At 41.4% G+C, this 24446-nt stretch overlaps 1 protein-coding gene across 7 annotated transcripts; it reads right to left on the bottom strand.

Moving 5' to 3' along the window:
* Positions 1-4780: 4780 nt before the first annotated feature.
* LOC116650093 (uncharacterized) lies at positions 4781-18084 on the bottom strand. 7 transcript variants are annotated; one of them, XM_070211053.1, is made up of 4 exons: positions 10442-10655; positions 10190-10370; positions 9259-9469; positions 4781-5390 (listed from the first exon to the last, which is right to left on the bottom strand). In XM_070211053.1, the coding sequence occupies exons 2-4, from the start codon at positions 10262-10264 to the stop codon at positions 4981-4983; spliced, it is 696 nt and encodes a 231-aa protein (XP_070067154.1). In that variant the 5' UTR covers positions 10265-10370; positions 10442-10655; the 3' UTR covers positions 4781-4980. The 7 variants fall into 7 exon arrangements, 6 of the variants coding, with proteins under 6 accessions (XP_070067154.1, XP_032289328.1, XP_032289326.1 ...); XM_032433437.2 differs by having other exon boundaries at positions 10190-10655; XM_032433435.2 differs by having other exon boundaries at positions 9259-10373.
* Positions 18085-24446: the final 6362 nt, after the last annotated feature.

Here is a 24446-nt window from a genome sequence, read left to right as displayed (position 1 = left end):
ATCGACAATATGCCTTTGCAACGTATACTAACAGTTAAGGATCTAGGCGTTATTTTTGATTCTAAACTCTGTTTCAATCTTCATATAGATACCATTGTTAATGAGGCAAAAGGTGTACTTGGATTCATTAAACGATGGTCTAAAGAGTTTAACGATCCTTTTATAACAAAACTTCTGTACGCCCTATCCTTGAATACTACTCTTGCATCTGGTCTCCACAGTATAACAACAGCCAGGATCGTATTGAATCTGTTCAGAAGCAATTTCTGCTTTTTGCTTTACGAGGTTTAAATTGGGACCCTAATCTTCGGTTGCCGTCCTACTCCAGCAGACTGCTTCTTCTCAACCTTCCGTCGTTAACCAACCGTAGGACAATGCTCGGTGTTGTCCTTCTACATAAGTTGATTATTGGCGACATAGATTCTCCTTTTCTGCTAGGGCGTCTTCAATTCCCTGTTCCGGCTAGACCAACCAGAAATTATCGACCCTTATTACTATCTACGTGCACAACAGATTACGCTATGCACAATTCTTTTCGCGTGCTATGTAAAATTTATAATAGTTTGCATCACGTTTTCTCTACCGAACTGTCTCTTCCCCTAATAAAATCGTTGCTTTCAGGATACCTTCGGGAAGGCGCTGACCATTCCCAGCTATGAGCAGGGGCATAGCTTGCCGGACAGGCTGAAAAATTTCCCCCCATCCCATTACTTTTCTCTTTGCCCTATCTACTTAACACTCTTTATCTAACTTACATTGCTTTACTTTATTAACAATCTTCTTACTTTCTTTTTTCCTATTTATTGTATTTTCTTTATTAATATAGAAAATTAAGATTATTTTTAATATTACTTGTGATCACCTTTTTCCTACTTACAACCTTCTGCTTAGATGTAGGCTCTAATAGCGTCACTGACAAAATTATCTGTGAAAAGGGGCACAGCTGGCCCGACTGGCAAATAAAACACCTCCATCGATCGGTGATGCTATTTAGAAAATTGTATCCTTTAACTAGGCTTTTAGCGTATAATTCAATTGTACAATCTTTTGAATATTGAGGAAGACACTCGTTTTGTCGACCATTAATAAATAAATAAATAAATATTTTTGAATAAAAAATATACTATATTACATAGCATTTCATGTTCGTTAATTTACGTTTCACATTTTTTAAAATTCACCACATATTATATCTATATGAAAATATATACAATTCGTTCAAAAATATCTTTATATGTACACTTACTTAATATATATTTTATCACACATTGTTTAATACCATAATGGAATAAACACTTTAATTTTGATGACAAACTTGATAATTTATTTATATGTATAAATTATGTATGCATAACTTGCAAACATAATTATGCGATAAAAATATATTAAGTAAAACAAGTCACATACTATATTAAATAGTATGTAAAATGTTAAAGTTTCAATTATGACAAATATTTAAAATAATTACAAAAATTTTAGAAACTTTCTTTCCAGCGTACTTATCGTCCATACATCTGTATGAATCGAATTTCCACTGTATGCAATTGTTAAATTTTACGATAAAAGGAAACCCATTTGTTTACTCGATGTAGTAACAATAAAATTATTACAAACAACATTTCTTGCCTTGAAAGTTTCACAATTATCTTTTTCTTAATATCGTAAGCCAAATGTTATACAACTTAACAAATAACGATATCTAACTCAAAAAACGAGTGACAAACTCTTAAAATTATACGCTTTCAGCATATAATGTGATGAGCACACACTGCTCAGAGGAAGAAGACCAACATCAGATCTAGCCACCCTGACTCTGAGAATTCGAGCTGCACTAGCGAACCTGGAGAAATAAGGAGGAAGCCCGTGCGCAAACAGCGCAAACAGCCTTCCCGCGTACACCTACCAGACAGACCAAGCACCAGCAAAGCTGCTAGGGAAGATCTAAGAAGTAACCGATTTGCTTCACTCTCTACAGATGAAGACGACGAAGAATTTTCGGCCAGCGATGACTCCACTGAAGTCATAGGACTAGCTAAGTGCCAACCAAATAAGGAGCCTGCTAAAGAACCTAAGACGATCAAGCCACCACCGATTTTTATTCCAGACGTGACCAATATCAAAGCGCTTAAAAATGCCATAGCTGGCGCCCTTGGCAAAGCAGTAGAAGTTACATATAAGGCCACTAAAAACAACAACATTAGAGTAATGACGCCAGATAAAGCAAGATTCACTGCACTTAAGGCATTTCTCAATGAAAATAACAAACGGTATCAGACCTTTCAGCCCAGAGACGAAAGAGCCAACCGGATAGTGGTCAAAGGCCTGCACCACTCTACTGAGCTGGAAGGTTTAAGCAACTACGGGCACGAAGTAAGTAACATGTAACATCGAAGCGGCAGTCACAGAGCTAACAACTCATATCCACAATGCGGCGTCACATGCGGCGCCAAGACTCTCAAGCCGGCCCAGAGTTGAAAATGGAGACGTTCACCTCTGGTCACAACAAGTGGCCGAGCTGCTTGCTGAAAAAAGGCGTCTAGGGCGGGTGTGGTTCCTGTCCAGCAACCCGAGGGACAAGACAGTCCTAAATGGAATCACCAAGGAACTGAAAGATACACTCAAGATTCTAAGAAAAGATGCCCTAGATAGTTTTCTTACGCAGCTTGCCCCTAACGACCCACAACACAATCTGTGGCAAGTAACCAAGCACATTAAAAGGCCACAGAAAAGAATCAACCCAGTAAGAAAAACTGATGGCAGTTGGTGTAGAACGGAAACTGACAGAGCCAATGCTTTTGCCGAGCACTTAGAAACTGTCTTCACCCCTTTCAGCAGGTGCACGCCAGACGAAGCAGCCGAAACTGCACACCAGCTAAGTGTACCGCCCGAAGGAACGGAAACGATTCCACCGGTACATGAAGAGGAGATAGCGGAATACATAACTGCGCTAAACAACAAGCCCCCTTGTTCTCAAAAAGCCCCAGGTGATGATGGTATCAATGCAATGGCATTAAAGCTACTACCGCAAAAAAGCATCTCGTTCATCACCGAAATATATAACAGATGCATGGCAATCGGCTACTTCCCAGCGCAATTGAAAAGTTCGCAAGTAGTAATGATACCTAAGCCTGGTAAATCTGAAGATAATCTGGCCTCCTATCGCCCGATTAGTTTACTGCCAGCACACTCCAAGATACTAGAAAGAGTATTTTTAAGTAAAGTTTTGTCAGTATTGGTCTCATCCCGGATCACCAATTTGGTTTCAATGCCACAGAGTTGTTCAAACTATCCTCGACGCATTTGAGGAGAAAAAATATTGCTACGCCGTATTCGTCGATGTCAAACAAGCCTTCGACAGAGTTTGGCATTCTGGGCTCCTGCAAATGCTCAAGGGTAACCTCCCACACGCCTACTTCTTGTTTCTGGCTTCATATCTGGAGAACCGAACATTCCAAGTTAAATGTGGGGAAACATGGTCCAACACCAAACACATTCATGCTGGCGTCCCTCAAGGAAGTGTTCTGGGTCCGCTGCTCTATAACCTGTACACAGCTGACATGCCCGTCACTGGGAACCCAAACGTGCGCGTTGCCACGTACGCCGACGACACGGCATTTTTCACTCGGAATCACCTGGCGAAGCTAGCTCACTGATGCAGATGCAATTGAACCTTATCAACGACTGGCAAAAGCGGTGGAACATTACAGTCAATGGCGACAAGTCAAATGCGACTACCTTTGCACTCCGCTCGGGTAACTGTCCACCAGTTCAACTAGACGGAGTCACAATACCAGAAGAACCCAATCCTAAATATCTGGGAATAACGCTAGACAGATAACTCACCTGAAGAGCACACCTAATAAGCGAAACCAGTGTGAGCAGCGACTAAAAGCCTACTACTGGCTTATGGGCAGGAGATCAAGGCTTTCCACCTCCTCCAAGATTCTGACTTACAAGACGATCATCAGACCAATCTGGACCTATGGAATCCAGCTCTGGGGTACAGACTGCAGGTCCAATATCCGGATCATTCAAACATTCGAAAGCAAAGCATTACGCATCGCTACAAACGCACACATATATCATGATAACGCCACCATCCATGATGTTCTCAAGTTCCCCCGGGTGCAGACGAGATTGCCAAAAGCAGCAGACGATATATCAAGCGATTACACAACCATCCAAACACACTAGCCATTTGTCTGCTAGACAACAGCCAACAAAGAAGAAGACTCTGCAGAGCCCACCCACTGGATCTCCCGAGCGACAATATAGCCATTTGACCTTCTGCCATGGAATAAAATAGCCACTTAACTCTTTCTAAGAATAACAAATACACTAAGTTCAATACATGAAATACACATAAGTTAAGTTTATAATTATACAATTTAATGGTTGTCCACGAACGATAGTATTTAATCAGAAGGCAGAAAGACAAAAAAAAAATAAATAAAATGAATAGGTGTTTTGACACATCTTCTATAATGGCGATATTTTTTCTAAATGCTACCATTCACCTTAATGTCTTCATGTACTAATTTAATAATTCACTTTTATAACTTCATTATTCTTTTTATATAAACATAATTGACTTATGCCGGCAAGGCAACACTCCACAGTCATATGAATTTACCGTATTCAAAATTGTTCATATGACATGCCTTCCGCGACACCACTCCCTATATTTGACACATCATCTATTGTTTTGAGGAGATGCTAGTTTGCACCCCACTTCGGGCCCTTTTATGTTTTATAAACTTTAATAAAAATCAAAGGAGCCTTTAGACTGCTTATAATGCGTGATTTACTTCTCGAATTTTCAACAATAACTATCGATAGATTAGTAATGAGCAATTTACAATGGTATTTTATAGTGGATTAAAAATAATAGTATGTGACTTCAATATCGTGATTTGAGAAGTAAAGAAATATTGTAATTAGATATAATATTATTCAAAGGGCGTTCTGCTGCGAACATGCTCATGATGTGGTCTCGATTGGCAGAACGGCGATTTTGGCAATGGCTCTCTTGACCAGACCATTTTGTGTACGAATGACTGCTACTCTCACAATGCCGTCGTCATCCGTGATGAAGCTGTCGACTCGACCAAGTGGCCACCTGAGTGGTGGTGCATTGTCCTCCTTGAGCAGCACAATGCTGCCGGCCTGAAGATTTTGCTTGGACGGTCGGCATTTCCCGCGCTCTTGGAGCAACGACAAATACGATGTACTCCATTTCTTCCAAAATGATTGCTGCATGTGACATATTCGCTGCCAACGTCTGAGGCGACCTATGCTCAGGTGAGTTATGTCTGGCTCGTCGATAGTGGCATTGGCTTTGCCCCAGATAGAGTGCCCAGGCGTGAGTATTTTCAAGTCTTTCGGGTTTTCTGTAATATAGCAAAGCGGTCTTGACTTAAGCATTGCGGATATTTGACAGATGAGAGTTCGGAATTCGTGGAATGAGAGAAGAGAATTTCCAACGACGCGATAAAAATGATATTTTGCTGACTTGACAGCGGCCTCCCACAATCCTCCAAAATGTGGCGAACGGTGCGGAATAAATTTCCAGTTGATTCCCAGAGCTAGGCAGTTGCGAACAATCTCATTGCGCTGGGGATCGCTTATAAACAGGTCGCACAGTTCCTTTAGCTTATTTCGAGCACCCACGAAATTTGTGGCGTTGTCTGTCCATATTCTATGCGGCAGCGATAAACGATGACGTGGACAGGTCCTCTACTAACTCTAAATGTGTTGCTTACATTGCACAGCATATTAAAATTGAGATGTAGCATTTCGTTGGTGAGCGATTCTTGACCTTTGATTTGACGTAGAAAGGACCGCAAAATCGATGCCAGTAACGTGAAACGTCGGACTTGGCTGCACTCGCTCAGCTGGTAGCGGGGCCATGCCTTGCTCCATAAGTTTACGTCGCATTCGAAAGCAGCGCACGCACCTGTTGATGATATTTGAGACAGCCGTAAGACCTCCGATGGGCCAGTATCGCTGGCGGAGTGTTGCTAGAAGGAATTGCGGACCAGCAGGAAGAAATTCAAAATGATAATATGTGATCATAGCTGCGGTGACTGGGTGGCGTTTAGGCAACAATAACGGATACTTTGCTTCAAGTGAGTTCTGAAGGCGCCCGCCGATGCGCAAGAGTCCCTCAGCGTCCAACAGTGCGCACAATGAACGATGTTTGCTTCTTGTTGGAAGCGGCCTTTTTAAGCTGAGTGCTTTGTACTCTTCGGCGAAGTGCGTAAGTTGAATGTTTTTTATAAGTAAATGCGTTCCGCACTTGATATCATCTGGAGTGGAGTGGAGTGGACCTTTTGATCTCGTCGAAACACGTATGCGAAAGTGCGCAGTAACTTGGCAAATGTGTTGTTGAATTTACAAGATGCCGATAGGTCCGTCTTCATTGATAGTACCAGCACTTTCTGGCGTCGTTCTGGAAGCTCAAAGGGATAGGCGACGTTTTGAGGCCAAGTCGAGCTAGCGGCCTGTATGAATGGGGGTTCAATATGCCATAGCTGTGAGTCTAAAAGTTCCAAAGATGTGCATCCACGTGATAAAATGTCCGCAGGGTTCAGCTGAGAGGGTACATGATGCCAGGTCATGCCCTTGGTCCGCTCCTGTATTTGTGATACCCCGTTGGATACAAAGACGTTAAACTTTGAAGGTGAATCACGAATCCATGCAAGCGCTACTGTTGAGTCGGTCCAGCAATGATATCTGTATTTGATCTGAATGCACTTGGCATTGTTTCCTATGAGCTCTGATATTAAAAGTGCAGCTGCCAAGCTTTTGGGATTGTCAGCGTCTTTAATGGGGCGACCCTTGATTTAGAGCATAGCAAATGTGATGAAAATACCCCTTGCATTTCGGATCTGACAAATACGCAGGCACCATAACCGGCTGTGTTGGCGTCGCAAAATCCATGCAGCTCATACGTAGCCAGCGGCATCAATACAAAACGGGAGAACTTCAAGTTGCTGACAAATGAGAGTTGCGATATGAGTTTGATCCATTCGAAGTGCAGCGACTGCGACAGGCATTCATTCCAATTGACCCTTTCCCTCCACAGTGCTTGGAGAAATACCTTTAACCTGGTAACGATGGGCGCGATCAATCCGAGCGGATCGTAAAATCTCGCTATTGTTGATAATATGCTCCGCTTCGCTACTGATCCTTCGGGTACGATCTTCGCAAAGTTGAGAAGCAGGCTATCAGAGCTAGGGTTCCAAGCTAAACCAAGCGCCTTTGCAATGTTGGTGCCATCCTCGAACTCCATTAGCTTTTCACAATCGGATTCGCTTTCTCCTTTTAATGCATTGGGCTCGTTTGAGCACCACTTTCTGATTGGAAAGTGACCTTTAGCCAGTAGCAGTTTTACTTGCTGTCGGATCTGAATGGCTTCTTCTATAGAGTCCCGTCCAGAAATTAAATCGTCCACGTAGAAGTCGCGACAAACTTTCTTTGCAGCTAGTGGAAAGGTAGGCTCTTCGTCGCGGGCCAGCTGCTGCATCGCTCGAATTGCAAGAAGCGCAGCGGGTTTGGTTCTATACGTTACTGTATCCAGGATGTACGTCCTTTTGCTTTCATTTTGGTGATCACGCCTTAAGATGCATTACAGAAATTGATCTGGATGCGTTATTCGGACACAGCAGTACATCTTACAGATGTCACCGCAAATGGCAGCCTTTAAAAAACAAAAATGAATTAGAATGTTGAATAATTTGGGTTGAATTGCTGGGCCTGTATGCAAAAGATCATCCAAAGATGCGCCTGATGTGGATTTGGCTGATCCATCAAAAACGATGCGCAATTTGGTGGTTGTGCTATCTGGCTTTTCTACGCATTGTGGACAAGCTGCTGCTTGGAAGCCTAAGACATGTGGTCCAAGTCGATGTATTCGCACATGAATGCAGAGTAGCTCTCCTTCAGCTGGTGATTTTTGTCCAATTTGTCTTCGAGCGACTTGAAACGTCGTAGTGCACGTTGATATTAGTCTCCTAGCGTGTCGAAGCTGAGCTTTGCTGGAAGCCTAACTGAATACTGCCTTGACTTTAGTCGCGTGTAGCCTTGGAGAAATAGCTGCTCACATAGTGCGTCTTCATCAGAGAGCGCAGGGGTTGTACCGCAGCAATTGTCGACTTCCCAGAATCGTTTTACAATATCCGACAGTAAATCCTCCCATTAATCAGGTTCCTTGTAAAGGGCTGAAAGGGATGTGTGTTTGTTGTGTACGCGAGAGAGTCCGCCAGACGCAATCCATCCGAGCTTGGTCTTTTGGAGCGTTATCCGCCATTCGAATTTGGCCGATGCAAATGAGATCGAAAAATAGTCCGGCACCAAGTAATTAATCTATTCTTTGAGACTTGAAAAACGTTGGATCCGCGAGCGAGATGTTCTTGGAGATATTCCACCCAGAGATGTCTAACCCAAAGTGGGGCTGATAATCCGCCATACTACGAGTAACGACTGCTGAAAATGATGTGATGAAGCTCCTGTCACGTGACTGCGGTGATATGTCAGTGGACATGTTAGAAGATAGGGTTGATTCGCATATACCAGCTATTAATACGGCAGCATGATGAGTTTTGAGTTGGAGCTGCTTTACTAAACGAGCAGTGATAAAGTTGAGTTGAGATCCAGAATCCAGTAATGCGCGGCAGGGTATGAATATACCTGAATGGATCTTGGCATATAAGATGGCGGTTGGAAGCACCACATAATCTACAGGCTGGGCATTCGCGGCTTCAGGTGCGAATATAAGAGCAGATAGTTGAAAATGGTGGATTACTTAAAGACAATGCGTGAGGCTGGATCGTGGTTGCAGCCTGCATGCTTGGTGTACACAGGACAGATGCTTGAGTTATGATGGCTCATGTGCAGCAACGAATGATGTTTTTGTTGACAATGCCTGCAGTGACCTGAGCGACATTGCTGCAAGTCATGGCCTTTGCGCAAGCAGTTTAGGCAAAGATGCAATCGCTTGGCCTCCTTGTGGCGCAAATTTGGGGACATATTCAAAAACAACGGGCATGTAACAAGAAGATGCGCTTTGAGTCGCAAAAATTATAATTTTGCTGGTAATTGTTAGATGAGGACGCAATGAATTTGTTACGATTCGATTTTTTTACATTTCTGGTAACCTTAGGCTAGGCGTAGGTGCCGTAGCGCCTTTCAAGGTTTCCATCATGCGTCATCTCTTCTCTAAGAACGCCGACATATCCGTCCACCTGGGTAGCTTACCCGTTGCAAGCGCCTCCTGCCACTTTTTCTGGGTGTGGTGATCGAGCTTGTGCGATATTATTTGTATGAGTAATCCGTCAGCCAGCTCCTCAGTTGTTGACATGGTGCCAAGCGCCCGAAGATGCGAGTTAATTTTGTCACTCAACTCACGCAACGCCTCTGCTGATCCCTTTTCAACACCTGGCAGCCCAACTATAGCCCGCACGTGGCCCTGAAAATGTATCAACTTATTATCAAAACGCTTTATGAGTAACTCCAACGCTTTGTCGTGATTCATGTCGACAGGCTCTGACGATTTGATTCTGTTGAGAGCAGCAACATCCAAGAACGCACGTAAATGTTGTAATTTCTCAATCTTACTTAGGTCCTCATTGCTGCCAATGACAGTCTTGTACATGGTGTAAAAATTAGACCAAGCTGCAATTCCGGTAAGCGACACTTACGGTTGAACAAGTCAGCAAATGTGTGCGTACTTTAAGCAAAGCGTGGGATAATTGTTGAATTGGCGTCAGTCATCCGCCCCTAAGTGACTACATCCATTTGACGAGCGAGATTGGATTTGATCTTCCAGTAAACCTTCTCGAAGTCTGAGCGTGCGTCCGTTGAAAGCACGAGCAAATCTAATTTTTCTAGCCTTGACTGACTGATATCAAACTCAGCCTTCATGCTCTCCGCAGATGCTTTACGCACTATCAGATCGGCATCGTCAAAGCTGATCATCTCACCAGCTCTGAAGAATTCGTTCATTGCTAATAGTTGGCGTTGAACAGAACCGCATTTGGCTTTGCAAAAGTCTTTTTCACTTGTCGAATTTTCCATTCTGTTGTTAGCGAGGTAATGTTCGGTTGGTACGTTTTGTTGAGTGCTCACTGTACTCCGGCCTGTCAGCAAAATTCACTTATGGAGAAGAGCTTTGCCCTTGACCGATTACCGTTTTATGTGTGCAGCGGCTTGTGTGTGTGTATGTATCGAGATCAATTGTAGCGGCACTTGCATTCACATTCATATGTATGTATGTAAGTATGTAGGTATCTGCTCGACGGCTCCTTTTCTAAGCAAACGGTTGTGCTTGACACTGACATGCACCAAAAAGCTTGGATATAATAGCCGATCTGCTAAATAACGCGATAAGATCGTTAGAGAGAAGCGCGCACTCGAGCCGGTGTGCAAAATATGTACATACATATTTACATATGTCTGTTCTTGAGTTTAGTGCCTATACTGCAGCAGCAAAAGAGCGATGAACACCGAAAGTAAGATTTGCGGTAAGACGTGAAATATTGATGAGATGCTAGTTTGCACCCCACTTCGGCCCCTTTTATGTTTTATAAATTTTAACAAAAATCAACGGAGCCTTTAGACTGTTTGTAATGCGTGATTTACTTCTCGAACTTTCAACAATAACTATCGATATATTAGTGATGAGCAATTTACAATGGTATTATATGGTGGTTTAAAAATAATAGTATGTTACATCAATTTTCGTGAGTTGAGAAGTAAAGAAGTTTTGTAATTCTGATATAATATTATTCAGAGGGCGTTCTGCTGCGAACATTTATAAAGGCCACATTTTTTCCAAACGCTACCATTCACCTTAATGTCTTCATGTACTAATTCAATAATACACTTTTATAACTTCATTATTCTTTTTATATAAACATAATTGACATGCCGGCAAAGCAACACTCCAGAGTCATATGAATTTACAGCATTTAAAATTTTTATATGACTTGCCTTGTGCGACACCACTCCCTATATAGGTTTCTTGACACATCATATATAATGGCGATATTTTTTCCGGATGCTACCTCTCACCTTAATGTCTTTATGTACTAGTTTAATAAAACACTTTTATAACTTCATTATTCTTTTTATTTAAACATAATTGACTTATGCCGGGCAACACACTCTACAGTCATATGAATTTACCGTATTTAAAAATTTTCATATAACAAGCCTTGCGGGACACCACTCCGTATATATATTTTTTGGCACATCATCTATAATGGCGATATTTTTCCCAAATGCTGCCATTCAGTGTAACGTTTTCATGTACTAATTCTATAACTATTCATATAATTATATATAACTTGATAATGATTATATATAATATATAGAGATTAATGTTATTTATAATTTTATTTGTATATTAATAATCATATATGAATACTTGTATACAATTATTCATTTTTCTTTTTTATCAGGCCAGCTGCGCTCTGATTGGTCGCTGCAACCGTTACTGCGCTCTGTCAGCTTGCGTGCCGTGCGCAAATAACGGCGCACTAATACTTACACACGCAGACGCTTACACGCTTGTGCGCGACATTTCAATACACACACGACAATAAGAACACAACAACAAACAACAACACAGACTAGCACTCGCTGCTTACGCTCGCCAGACGGACAGCTTGCTTGCTCCCGCTCCCCCGTACCCCTCACCAACAAGATGGACAAGATGGACTAGCAAGCCGAGCCACGTGCTATACAGCTCATTAAAACTAGCAGCACCAAGAGGAAGAAGACCAACATCAGAGCTAGCAACCCTGACTCTGAGAATTCGAGTTGCACTAGTGAACCTGGAGAAATACGGAGGAAGCCCGTGCGCAAACAGCGCAAACAGCCTTCCCGCGTACACCTACCTGACGGACCAAGCACCAGCAAAGCTGCTAGAGAAAATCTAAGAAGTAACAGATTTCACTCTCTACAGATGAAGACGACGAAGAATCTTCGGCCAGCGATGACTCCACTGAAGTCATAGGACTAGCTAAGGGCCAACCAAATAAGGAGCCTGCTAAAGAACCTAAGACGATCAAGCCACCACCGATTTTTATTCCAGACGTGACCAATATCAAAGCGCTTTAAAATGCCATAGCTGGCGCCCTTGGCAAAGCAGTAGAAGTTACATATCAAGCCACTAAAATCAACAAACTTAAGGGTAATGACGCCAGATAAAGCTAGCTTCACTGCACTTAAGGCATTTCTCAATAAAAATAACAAACGGTATTAGACCTTTCAGCCCAGAGACGAAAGAGCCTACCGGATAGTGGTCAAAGGCCTGCACCACTCTACTGAGCTGGTCGAGATCAAGGAAGGTTTAAGCAACTATGGGCACGAAGTAAAAGACCTGTATAACCTCACACAAAAAAACACAAAAAAACCCCTAAACATATTGTTCGTAAATCTCGAGCCGGCGAAAAATAACAAAGAGGCATACAAAATCAATGGCTTTGCTGCCAAGGATACGGACACACTCAAAGATACTGTCACCTGGAACATAGATGTGTGAAATGTGGAGGCGGACACTCCACGTCGGAATGCTCAAAGAAGAGCAGTGACCCGGCCTTCTGCCTGCACTGCCAGGGTCCCCATGTGGCCTCATATAAAGGATGCCCAGCCTATAAGAAGGCAAAGAGCCTTTTAACGGCAAACGGACAGACAGCTCCAAGAACTCTAACTCCAGCAAAGTGAATGCAAACATTAGTTTTGCTAAGACTGCAAAGAGCACCTACGAGGCAAATCAAGCTTCCTGCCCGGATTCACAGCCGGACAATCAACTTAATGCGATAGTGACAAGGCTAGAGGTCATGTTTGAAAAAATGATGGATAAAATACTAGGTCAAATGACACAGAAACTGTTTGCTCCACATTATGCAAGAAGGTTTAGAGATCACGATCTGGAATGCTAACGGCCTGTGCAAAAACAGGCCTGAGGTTGAGCTTTACTGCAAGACCAACAATACCGAAATTCTCCTCATATCTGAAACCCATTTCTCTGAAAGATCTTACTTCTGCCTACGAGGCTACGACCTGATCTCAGCCAATCACCCCAACGGGAGAGCCCGCGGCGGAGCTGCCATTCTAATTCGTAGCAACATAAGTTACCTTCTCTGGAGGAGTGGATCCAATGCGCAAAAATAAGAGTGAGTACCACGCTGGGAGACGTCACAATAGCCGCTGCCTACTGCCCCCCAAGCACAATGCTAGGGACGAAGAATTCAGGACGCTAATGGACAGCCTAGGCACAAGGATTCTAATAAGCGGAGACTTCAACGCCAAGCACACCTGGTGGGGATCCAAAACAAACAACCCTAAAGGCTACGCGCTGTTCAGGCAAACCCGCTTAGGAAACCTCGACTGCCACGGAACAGGCGCACCTACATACTGGCCTACAGACCCATAAAAGGTGCCAGACGTCCTGGATATTGCGATAACTCGTGGTTTAGATACTGGTATAATCCAAGTCAGAGAAGTAGAGGACCTCCTATCTGATCACAGCGCCATAGCCATCTCTATATTTGCTGCAGCCATGAGGAAGTCTGCCTGCAAGTAGCTTAAATATAAAGCCACTGATATTGGCGAATATTAAACACCCACTGAATAGCCCGGATGACATCGAAGCGGCAGTCACAGAGCTAACAACTCATATCCACAATGCGGCGTCACATGCGGCGCCAAGACTCTCAAGCCGGCCCAGAGTTGAAAATGGAGACGTTCACCTCTGGTCACAACAAGTGGCCGAGCTGCTTGCTGAAAAAAGGCGTCTAGGGCGGGTGTGGTTCCTGTCCAGCAACCCGAGGGACAAGACAGTCCTAAATGGAATCACCAAGGAACTGAAAGATACACTCAAGATTCTAAGAAAAGATACCCTAGATTGTTTTCTTACGCAGCTTGCCCCTAACGACCCACAACACAATCTGTGGCAAGTAACCAAGCACATTAAAAGGCCACAGAAAAGAATCAACCCAGTAAGAAAAACTGATGGCAGTTGGTGTAGAACAGAAACTGACAGAGCCAATGCCTTCGCCGAGCACTTAGAAACTGTGTTCACCCCTTTCAGCAGGTGCACGTCAGACGAAGCATCCGAAACTGCACACCAGCTAAGTGTACCGCCCGAAGGAACGGAAACGATTCCACCGGTACATGAAGAGGAGATAGCGGAATACATAACTGCGGTAAACAACAAAAAAGCCCCAGGCGATGATGGTATCAATGCAATGGCATTAAAGCTGCTACCGCAAAGAAGCATCTCGTTCATCACCGAAATATATAACAGATGCATGGCAATCGGCTACTTCCCAGCGCAATGGAAAAGTTCGCAAGTAGTAATGATACCTAAGCCTGGTAAACCTGAAGATAATCTGGCCTCCTATCGCCCGATTAGTTTACTGCCAGCACTCTCCAAGATACTAGAAAGAGTATTTTTAAGTAGAGTTTTGTCAGTATTGGTCTCATCCCGGATCACCAATTTGGTTTCAATGCCACAGAGTTGTTCAAACTACCCTCGACGCATTCGAGGAGAAAAAATATTGCTACGCCGTATTCCTCGATGTCAAACAAGCCTTCGACAGAGTTTGGCATCCTGGGCTCCTGCAAAAGCTCAAGGGTAACCTCCCACACGCCTACTTCTTGTTTCTGGCTTCATATCTGGAGAACCGAACATTCCAAGTTAAATGTGGGGAAACATGGCCCAACACCAAACACATTCATGCTGGCGTCCCTCAAGAAAGTGTTCTGGGTCCGCTGCTCTATAACCTGTACACAGCTGACATGCCCGTCACTGGGAACCCAAACGTGCGCGTTGCCACGTACGCCGACGACACGGCATTTTTCACTCGGAATCACCTGGCGAAGCTAGCTCACTGATGCAGATGCAATTGAACCTTATCAACGACTGGCAAAAGCGGTGGAACATTACAGTCAATGGCGACAAGTCAAATGCGACTACCTTTGCACTCCGCTCGGGTAACTGTCCACCAGTTCAACTAGACGGAGTCACAATACCAGAAGAACCCAATCCTAAATATCTGGGAATAACGCTAGACAGATAACTCACCTGAAGAGCACACCTAATAAGCGAAACCAGTGTGAGCAGCGACTAAAAGCCTACTACTGGCTTATGGGCAGGAGATCAAGGCTTTCCACCTCCTCCAAGATTCTGACTTACAAGACGATCATCAGACCAATCTGGACCTATGGAATCCAGCTCTGGGGTACAGACTGCAGGTCCAATATCCGGATCATTCAAACATTCGAAAGCAAAGCATTACGCATCGCTACAAACGCACACATATATCATGATAACGCCACCATCCATGATGTTCTCAAGTTCCCCCGGGTGCAGACGAGATTGCCAAAAGCAGCAGACGATATATCAAGCGATTACACAACCATCCAAACACACTAGCCATTTGTCTGCTAGACAACAGCCAACAAAGAAGAAGACTCTGCAGAGCCCACCCACTGGATCTCCCGAGCGACAATATAGCCATTTGACCTTCTGCCATGGAATAAAATAGCCACTTAACTCTTTCTAAGAATAACAAATACACTAAGTTCAATACATGAAATACACATAAGCTAAGCTTATAATTATACAATTTAATGGTTGTCCACGAACGATAGTATTAAATCAGAAAGCAGAAAGAAAAAAAAAATAAAATAAAATGAATAGGTGTTTTGACACATCATCTAAATGCTACCATTCACCTTAATGTCTTCATGTACTAATTTAATAATTCACTTTTATAACTCCATTATTCTTTTTATTTAAACATAATTGACTTATTTATTTTTTTTATTTTATTTTATTTATTAATGGTCGACAAAACGAGTGTCTTCCTCATTATTCAAAATTGTACAATATAATTATATGCTAAAAGCCTAGTTAAAGGATACAATTTTCTAAATAGCATCACCGACCGATGGAGGTGTTTTATTTGCCAGTCCGGCCAGCTGTGCCCCTTTTCACAGCTAATTTTGTCAGTGACGCTATTAGAGTCTACATCTAAGCAGAAGGTTGTAAGTAGGAAAAAAGTGATCTCAAGTGAAATTAATAATAATCTTAATTTGCTATATTAATAAAGAAAATACAATAAATAGGAAAAAAGAAAGTAAGAAAATTGTTAATAAAGTAAAGCAATGTAAGTTAGATAAAGAATGTTAAGTGGATAGGACAAAGAGAAAAGTAATGGGAAATCGCCGACACGGTGGGGGAAAATTTTTCAGCCTGTCCGGCTAGCTATGCCCCTGCTCATAGCTGGGAATGGTCAGCGACTTCCCGAAGGTATCCTGAAAGCAACGATTTTATTAGGGGTAGAGACAGTTCGGTAGAGAAAACGTGATGCAAACTATTATAATTTTTACATAGCACGCGAAAAGAATTGTGCATAGCGTAATCAGTTGTGCACGTAGATTGTAATAAGGGGCGATAATTTCTGGTTGGTCTAGCCGGAACAGAGAATTGAAGACGCCCTAGCAGAAAAGGAGAATCAATGTCGCCAATAATCAACTTATGTAGAAGGACAACACCGAGAATTGTCCTACGGTTGATTAACGACGGAAGGTTGAGAAGAAGCAGTCTGCTGGAGTAGGACGGCAACCGAAGATTAGGGTCCCAATTTAAACCTCGTAAGGCAAAAAGCAGAAATTGATTCTGAACAGATTCAATACGATCCTGGCTGTTGATATACTGTGGAGACCAGATGCAAGAACAGTATTCAAGGATAGGGCGAACAAGAGAGATGTACAGAAGTTTTGTTATAAAAGGATCGTTAAACTCTTTAGACCATCGTTTAATGAATCCAAGTACACCTTTTGCCTCATTAACAATGGTATCTATATGAAGATTGAAACAGAGTTTAGAATCAAAAATAACGCCTAGATCCTTAACTGTTAGTATACGTTGCAAAGGGATATTGTCGATTGTATAACTGACAAGATAAGGTGTAGTACGATTAAAAGTCATAAACATACACTTTGATCAATTTAGATGCAATTGATTGGCCGAACACCAAAGTTGCATAGCGTTCAAATCGTCTTGTAGACGAGAATGATGTAGGGGGTTAGTATATGATAGAAAAAGTTTGACATCTTCCGCATACATGAGTACACGGGCATGTGATATAACAGAGGGAAGATCATTTATAAAAAGAGTAAAGAGTAAAGGTCCAAGATGACTACCTTGAGGAACACCAGAAGTAACGTGAACCCTTTTAGATGTAGTCAACCTCAGTATTACTCTTTGGGTCCTACCTTTTAAATAATAATTAATCCAAAGTAAAAGGGACAGAGCGAAACCTATTCGGTCAAGTTTAAAAAGTAAAATGTCATGGTGCACAGAGTCAAACGCCTTACTGAAGTCAGTGTAAATGACATCAGTTTGCATTTTCGAAAGGAAAGCATCATTTACCAAGGAAGTAAACTCAAGCAGATTGGTCGTAGTTGACCGATTCTTTACGAATCCTTGTTGAACAGGGGAAACAACTGATTTGCAGAAATGCTGCAAATTCGAAGTGATTATTTTTTCAAATAATTTAGGAATAGCAGACAGTTTTGCAATGCCCCTGTAATTTTGTATATCAGACTTCCCACCTTTCTTGTGAAGAGGAATGATATAAGATTCTTTCCAAAGAGATGGAAAGACAGAAGTTTCAAGGGATAGATTAAAAAGCTTTAGCAATGGATAGAAAAGGGAAGAACTACACTCCTTGAGTAGACAACTAGGAATATTGTCCGGCCCAGGAGAGTAAGAAGATTTTAGAGAGTTTATAGCTAATAGCAGAGAGGAGTGTGAAATAATGGGGGGAGGTATAGAACTAGCGGAGGAAATAGTATAAGGGTAAGAATTAGTATTAGGACAGACTGAAGAGTAAGTTGATTGGAAAAAATTAGCAAAATTTTTATGCTGGCAAGGCAAAACTCCACAGTCATATGAATTTACCGTATTCAAAATTGTTCATATGACATGCCTTGCGCGACACCACTCCCTATATTTGACACATCATCTATTGTTTTGAGGAGATGCTAGTTTGCACCCCACTTCGGGCCCTTTTATGTTTTATAAACTTTAATAAAAATCAAAGGAGCCTTTAGACTGCTTATAATGCGTGATTTACTTCTCGAATTTTCAACAATAACTATCGATAGATTAGTAATGAGCAATTTACAATGGTATTTTATAGTGGATTAAAAATAATAGTATGTGACTTCAATATCGTGATTTGAGAAGTAAAGAAATATTGTAATTAGATATAATATTATTCAAAGGGCGTTCTGCTGCGAACATGCTCATGATGTGGTCTCGATTGGCAGAACGGCGATTTTGGCAATGGCTCTCTTGACCAGACCATTTTGTGTACGAATGACTGCTACTCTCACAATGCCGTCGTCATCCGTGATGAAGCTGTCGACTCGACCAAGTGGCCACCTGAGTGGTGGTGCATTGTCCTCCTTGAGCAGCACAATGCTGCCGGCCTGAAGATTTTGCTTGGACGGTCGGCATTTCCCGCGCTCTTGGAGCAACGACAAATACGATGTACTCCATTTCTTCCAAAATGATTGCTGCATGTGACATATTCGCTGCCAACGTCTGAGGCGACCTATGCTCAGGTGAGTTATGTCTGGCTCGTCGATAGTGGCATTGGCTTTGCCCCAGATAGAGTGCCCAGGCGTGAGTATTTTCAAGTCTTTCGGGTTTTCTGTAATATAGCAAAGCGGTCTTGACTTAAGCATTGCGGATATTTGACAGATGAGAGTTCGGAATTCGTGGAATGAGAGAAGAGAATTTCCAACGACGCGATAAAAATGATATTTTGCTGACTTGACAGCGGCCTCCCACAATCCTCCAAAATGTGGCGAACGGTGCGGAATAAATTTCCAGTTGATTCCCAGAGCTAGGCAGTTGCGAACAATCTCATTGCGCTGGGGATCGCTTATAAACAGGTCGCACAGTTCCTTTAGCTTATTTCGAGCACCCACGAAATTTGTGGCGTTGTCTGTCCATATTGTATGCGGCAGCGATAAACGATGCCGTGGACAGGTCCTCTACTAACTCTAAATGTGTTGCTTACATTGCACAGCATATTAAAATTGAGATGTAGCATTTCGTTGGTGAGCGATTCCTGACCTCTGATTTGACGTAGAAAGGACCGCAAAATCGATGCCAGTAACGTGAAACGTCGGACTTGGCTGCACTCGCTCAGCTGGTAGCGGGGCCATGCCTTGCTCCATAAGTTTAGGTCGCATTCGAAAACAGCGCACGCACCTGTTGATGATATTTGAGACAGCCGTAAGACCTCCGATGGGCCAGTATCGCTGGCGGAGTGTTGCTAGAAGGAATTGCGGACCAGCATGAAGAAATTCAAAATGATAATATGTGATCATAGCTGCGGTGACTGGGTGGCGTTTAGGCAACAATAACGGATACTTTGCTTCAAGTGAGTTCTGAAGGCGCCCGCCGATGCGCAAGAGTCCCTCAGCGTCCAACAGTGGGCACAATGAACGAAGTTTGCTTCTTGTTGGAAGCGGCCTTTTTAAGCTGAGTGCTTTGTACTCTTCGGCGAAGTGCGTAAGTTGAATGTTTTTTATAAGTAAATGCGTTCCGCACTTGATATCATCTGGAGTGGAGTGGAGTGGACCTTTTGATCTCGTCGAAACACGTATGCGAAAGTGCGCAGTAACTTGGCAAATGTGTTGTTGAATTTACAAGATGCCGATAGGCCCGTCTTCATTGATAGTACCAGCACTTTCTGGCGTCGTTCTGGAAGCTTAAAGGGATAGGCGACGTTTTGAGGCCAAGTCAAGCTAGCGGCCTGTATGAATGGGGGTTCATTATATCATAGCTGTGAGTCTAAAAGTTCCAAAGATGTGCATCCACGTGATAAAATGTCCGCAAGGTTCAGCTGAGAGGGTACATGATGCCAGGTCATGCCCTTGGTCCGCTCCTGTATTTGTGATACCCTGTTGGATACAAAGACGTTAAACTTTGAAGGTGAATCACGAATCCATGCAAGCGCTACTGTTGAGTCGGTCCAGCAATGATATCTGTATTTGATCTGAATGCACTTGGCAATGTTTCCTATGAGCTCTGATATTAAAAGTGCAGCTGCCAAGCTTTTGGGATTGTCAGCGTCTTTAATGGGGCGACCCTTGATTTAGAGCATAGCAAATGTGATGAAAATACCCCTTGCATTTCGGATCTGACAAATACGCAGGCACCATAACCGGCTGTGTTGGCGTCGCAAAATCCATGCAGCTCATACGTAGCCAGCGGCATCAATTCAAAACGGGAGAACTTCAAGTTGCTGACAAATGAGAGTTGCGATATGAGTTTGATCCATTCGAAGTGCAGCGACTGCGACAGGCATTCATTCCAATTGACCCTTTCCTTCCACAGTGCTTGGAGAAATACCTTTAACCTGGTAACGATGGGCGCGATCAATCCGAGCGGATCGTAAAATCTCGCTATTATTGATAATATGCTCCGCTTCGCCACTGATCCTTCGGGTACGATCTTCGCAAAGTTGAAAAGCAGGCTATCAGAGCTAGGGCTCCAAGCTAAACCAAGCGCCTTTGCAATGTTGGTGCCATCCTCGAACTCCATTAGCTTCTCACAATCGGATTCGCTTTCTCCTTTTAATGCATTAGGCTCGTTTGAGCACCACTTTCTGATTGGAAAGTGACCTTTAGCCAGTAGCAGTTTTACTTGCTGTCGGATCTGAATGGCTTCTTCTGTAGAGTCCCGTCCAGAAATTAAATCGTCCACGTAGAAGTCGCGACAAACTATCTTTGCAGCTAGTGGAAAGGTAGGCTCTTCGTCGCGGGCCAGCTGCTGCATCGCTCGAATTGCAAGAAGCGCAGCGGGTTTGATTCTATACGTTACAGTATCCATAGGAACAATCGGTCGAAAATTATGTTGTATGAAAAAACATTTTATTTTTCAAAATATCTTGACCAATTTCGACATTTATTAGTGTTACTATACTCCTCATATATAGGCAATATATATATATTATATAGCTGCCATAGGAACGATCGGTCGAAAATTAAGTTGTATGAAAAAACATTTTGTTTTTCAAGATATCTTGAACAAACTCGGCATTTATTAGTTTTACTATTCTCCTCACATAAAGGCGAAATCATATTAAGTTCGGACCACTATTTCTTATAGCTGACATAGCAACGATCGGTCGAATCAAAATTTGTATGAAAAAACATTTTGTTTTTCAAGATATATTGAACGAGCTCGGCATTTATTAGTTTTGCTATACTCCTCATAAATAGGCAATATCCTATTAAGATCGGAGCACTATATCATATAGCTGCCATACGAAAGATCGGTCCAAAATTATGTTGTATAAAAAAAAATTTTGTTTTTCAAGATATCTTGATCAAGCTCAACATTTATTAGTTTGACTCCTCATATATAGTTATACTCCTCATATAAAGGCGAAATCGTATTAAGATCGGAGCACTATATCATATAGCTGCCATAGGACCGATCGGTCGAAAATTATGTTGTATGAAAAAACATTTTGTTTTTCAATATATCTTGACCAAACTCAACATTTATTAGTTTGACTCCTCATATATAGTTATACTTCTCATATAAAGGCGAAATCATAATAAGATCGGACCACCATATCATATAGCTGCCATAGGAACGATCGGTGGAAAATTATGTTGTATGAAAAAACATTTTGTTCTTCAAGATATCTTGACCAAACTCGCCATTTATTAGTGTTACTATCCTCCTCATATATAGGCAAAATCCTGTTAAGATCGGAGCACTATATTATATAGCTGCCATTGGAACGATCAGTCGAAAATTAAGTTGTATGAAAAACATTTTGTTTTTAAAATATCTTGACCATACCTGGCATTTATTAGTTTTACTATACTCCTCACATAAAGTCGAAAACATATTAAGTTCGGACCACTATATCTTATAGCTGCCATAGCAACGATCGGTCAAATATTAATTTATCTTGAACAAGCTCGGCATTTATTAGTTTTGCTATAGTCCTCATAAATAGGCAATATCCTATTAAGATCGGCGCACTATATCATAGAGCTGCCATAGGAACGATCGGTCGAAAATTATGTTGTATGAAAAAACATTTTGTTTTTCGGGATATCTTGACCAAACTCAACATTTATTAGTCTGACTCCTCATATAACGTTATACTCCTCATATAAAGGCGAAATCATATGAAGATTGGACCACTATATCATATAGCTGCCATAGGACCTATCGGTCGAAAATTGAAATGAATGAAAAAACATTTTGTTTTTCATGATATCTTGATCAAACTCGGCATTTATTAGACTGACTATATTCTTGATATATAGGCAAAATCCTAATAAGATCGGAGCACTATATCATATAGCTGCCTTAGGAACGATCGGTCGAAAATTAAGTTGTATAAAAAAAACATTTTGTTTTTCAAGATATCTTGACCAAACTCGACATTTATTAGTGTTACTGTACTCCTCATATATAGGCAAAATCATATTAATATCGGATGACAATATTATATAGCTGCCATAGGACCGATCGGTCGAAAATTAAGTTGTATGAACAAACATTTTGTTTTTCAAGATATTTTGACCAAACTCGACATTTATTTGTTTGACTATACTCTTGATATCTAGGCAAAATCCTATTAAAATCGGAGCACAATATCTTATAGCTGCCATAGGAACAATCGGTCGAAAATGATGTTGTATGAAAAAACATTTTGTTCTTCAAGATATCTTGACCAAACTCGACATTTATTTGCTTGACTATACTCCTCATAAGTAGGCAAGATCGGAGCACTATATAATATAGCTGCCATAGGAACGATCATGCGAAAATTATGTTGTATGAAAAAACATTTTGTTTTTCAAGATATCTTGACCAAACTCGGCATTTATTAGTTTGACTATACTCTTGATATATAGGCATAACCTATTAAAAGCGGAGCACCTTATCTTATAGCTGCCATAGGAACAATCGGTCAAAAATTATGTTGTATGAAAAAACATTTTGTTCTTCAAGATATCTTGACAAAACTCGACATTTATTTGTTTGACTATACTCCTCATAAATAGGCAAGATCGGAGCACTATATAATATAGCTGCCATAGGAACGATCGGTCGAAAATTATGTTGTATGAAAAAAAATTTGTTTTTTCAAGTTATCTTAACCACACTTAACATTTTTTAGTCTGACTCCTAATATATAGTTACACTCCTCATATAAAGGCGAAATCATATGAAGATCGGACCACTATATCATATAGCTGCCATAGGACCAATCGGTCGATAATTAGGTCGTATGAAAAAAACATTTTGTTTATTAGGATATCTTGACCAATCTCGACACTTGTTAGTGTTACTGTGCTCCTCACATATAGGCAAAATCATATTATTATCGGATCACTATATTATATAGCTGCCATAGGACCGATCGGTCGAAAATTAAGTTGTATGAAAAAACATTTTGTCTTTCAAGATATCTTGACCAACCTTGGCATTTATTAGTTTGACTATACTCTTGATATATAGGCAAAATGCTAATAAGATCGGAGCACTATATCATATAGCTGCCATAGGAACGATCGGTCGAAAATTAAGTTGTATGAAAAAAACATTTTGTTTTTCAACATATCTTGACCAAACTCGACCATTATTAGTCTAACTGTACTCCTCATATATAGGCAAAATCATATTTAGATCGGATCACCATATTATCTAGCTGCCATAGGACCGATCGGTCGAAAATTAAGTTGTATGAAAAAACATTTTGTTTTTCAAGATATCTTGACCAAACTCGGCATTTATTAGTTTGACTATATTCTTGATATATAGGCAAAATCCTAATAAGATCGGAGCACTATATCATATAGCTGCCAAAGTAACGATAGGTAGAAAATTAAGTTGTATGAAAAAACATTTTGTTTTTCAAGATATCTTGACCAAACTTGACATTTATTAGTTTGACTATACTCCTCATATATAGGCAAAATCATATTAAGATCGGACACTATATCATATAGTTGCCATATGACCGATCGGTCAAAAATTAAGTTGTATGAAAAAACATTTTGTTTTTCAAGATATCTTGACCAAACTCGACATTTATTAGTGTTACTGTACTCCTCATATATAGGCAAACTCATATTAAGATCGGAGCACTATATCTTATAGCTGCCATAGGACCGATCGCTCGAAAATTAAGTTGTATGAAAAAACATTTTGTTTTTCAAGATATCTTGACCAAACTCGGCATTTATTAGTATGACTATACTCTTGATATCTAGGCAAAATCCTATTAAAATCGGAGCACAATATCTTATAGCTGCCATAGGAACAATCGCTCGAAATTTATGCTGTATGAAAAAACATTTTGTTCTTCAAGATA

This window comes from Drosophila virilis, unplaced genomic scaffold (assembly GCF_030788295.1).
Source record: "Drosophila virilis strain 15010-1051.87 unplaced genomic scaffold, Dvir_AGI_RSII-ME tig00001934, whole genome shotgun sequence".
In the NCBI taxonomy this organism is placed as follows: Eukaryota; Metazoa; Arthropoda; class Insecta; order Diptera; family Drosophilidae; genus Drosophila; species Drosophila virilis.
The sequence above is the reverse complement of the archived record's forward strand: the minus strand, read 5'-3'. Positions and strand labels throughout refer to the sequence as shown.

Bases quoted from the DNA above. Each gene is read 5' to 3' on its own strand.
- LOC116650093 (XM_032433434.2), bottom strand. From the start codon at position 9,655: ATGTACAAGACTGTCATTGGCAGCAATGAGGACCTAAGTAAGATTGAG. The intron at 5,391-9,258 runs GTAAGCTACCCA...GCTATATTACAG, and splicing joins GCAGGAGGCGCTTGCAACGG to AAAACCCGAAAGACTTGAAA.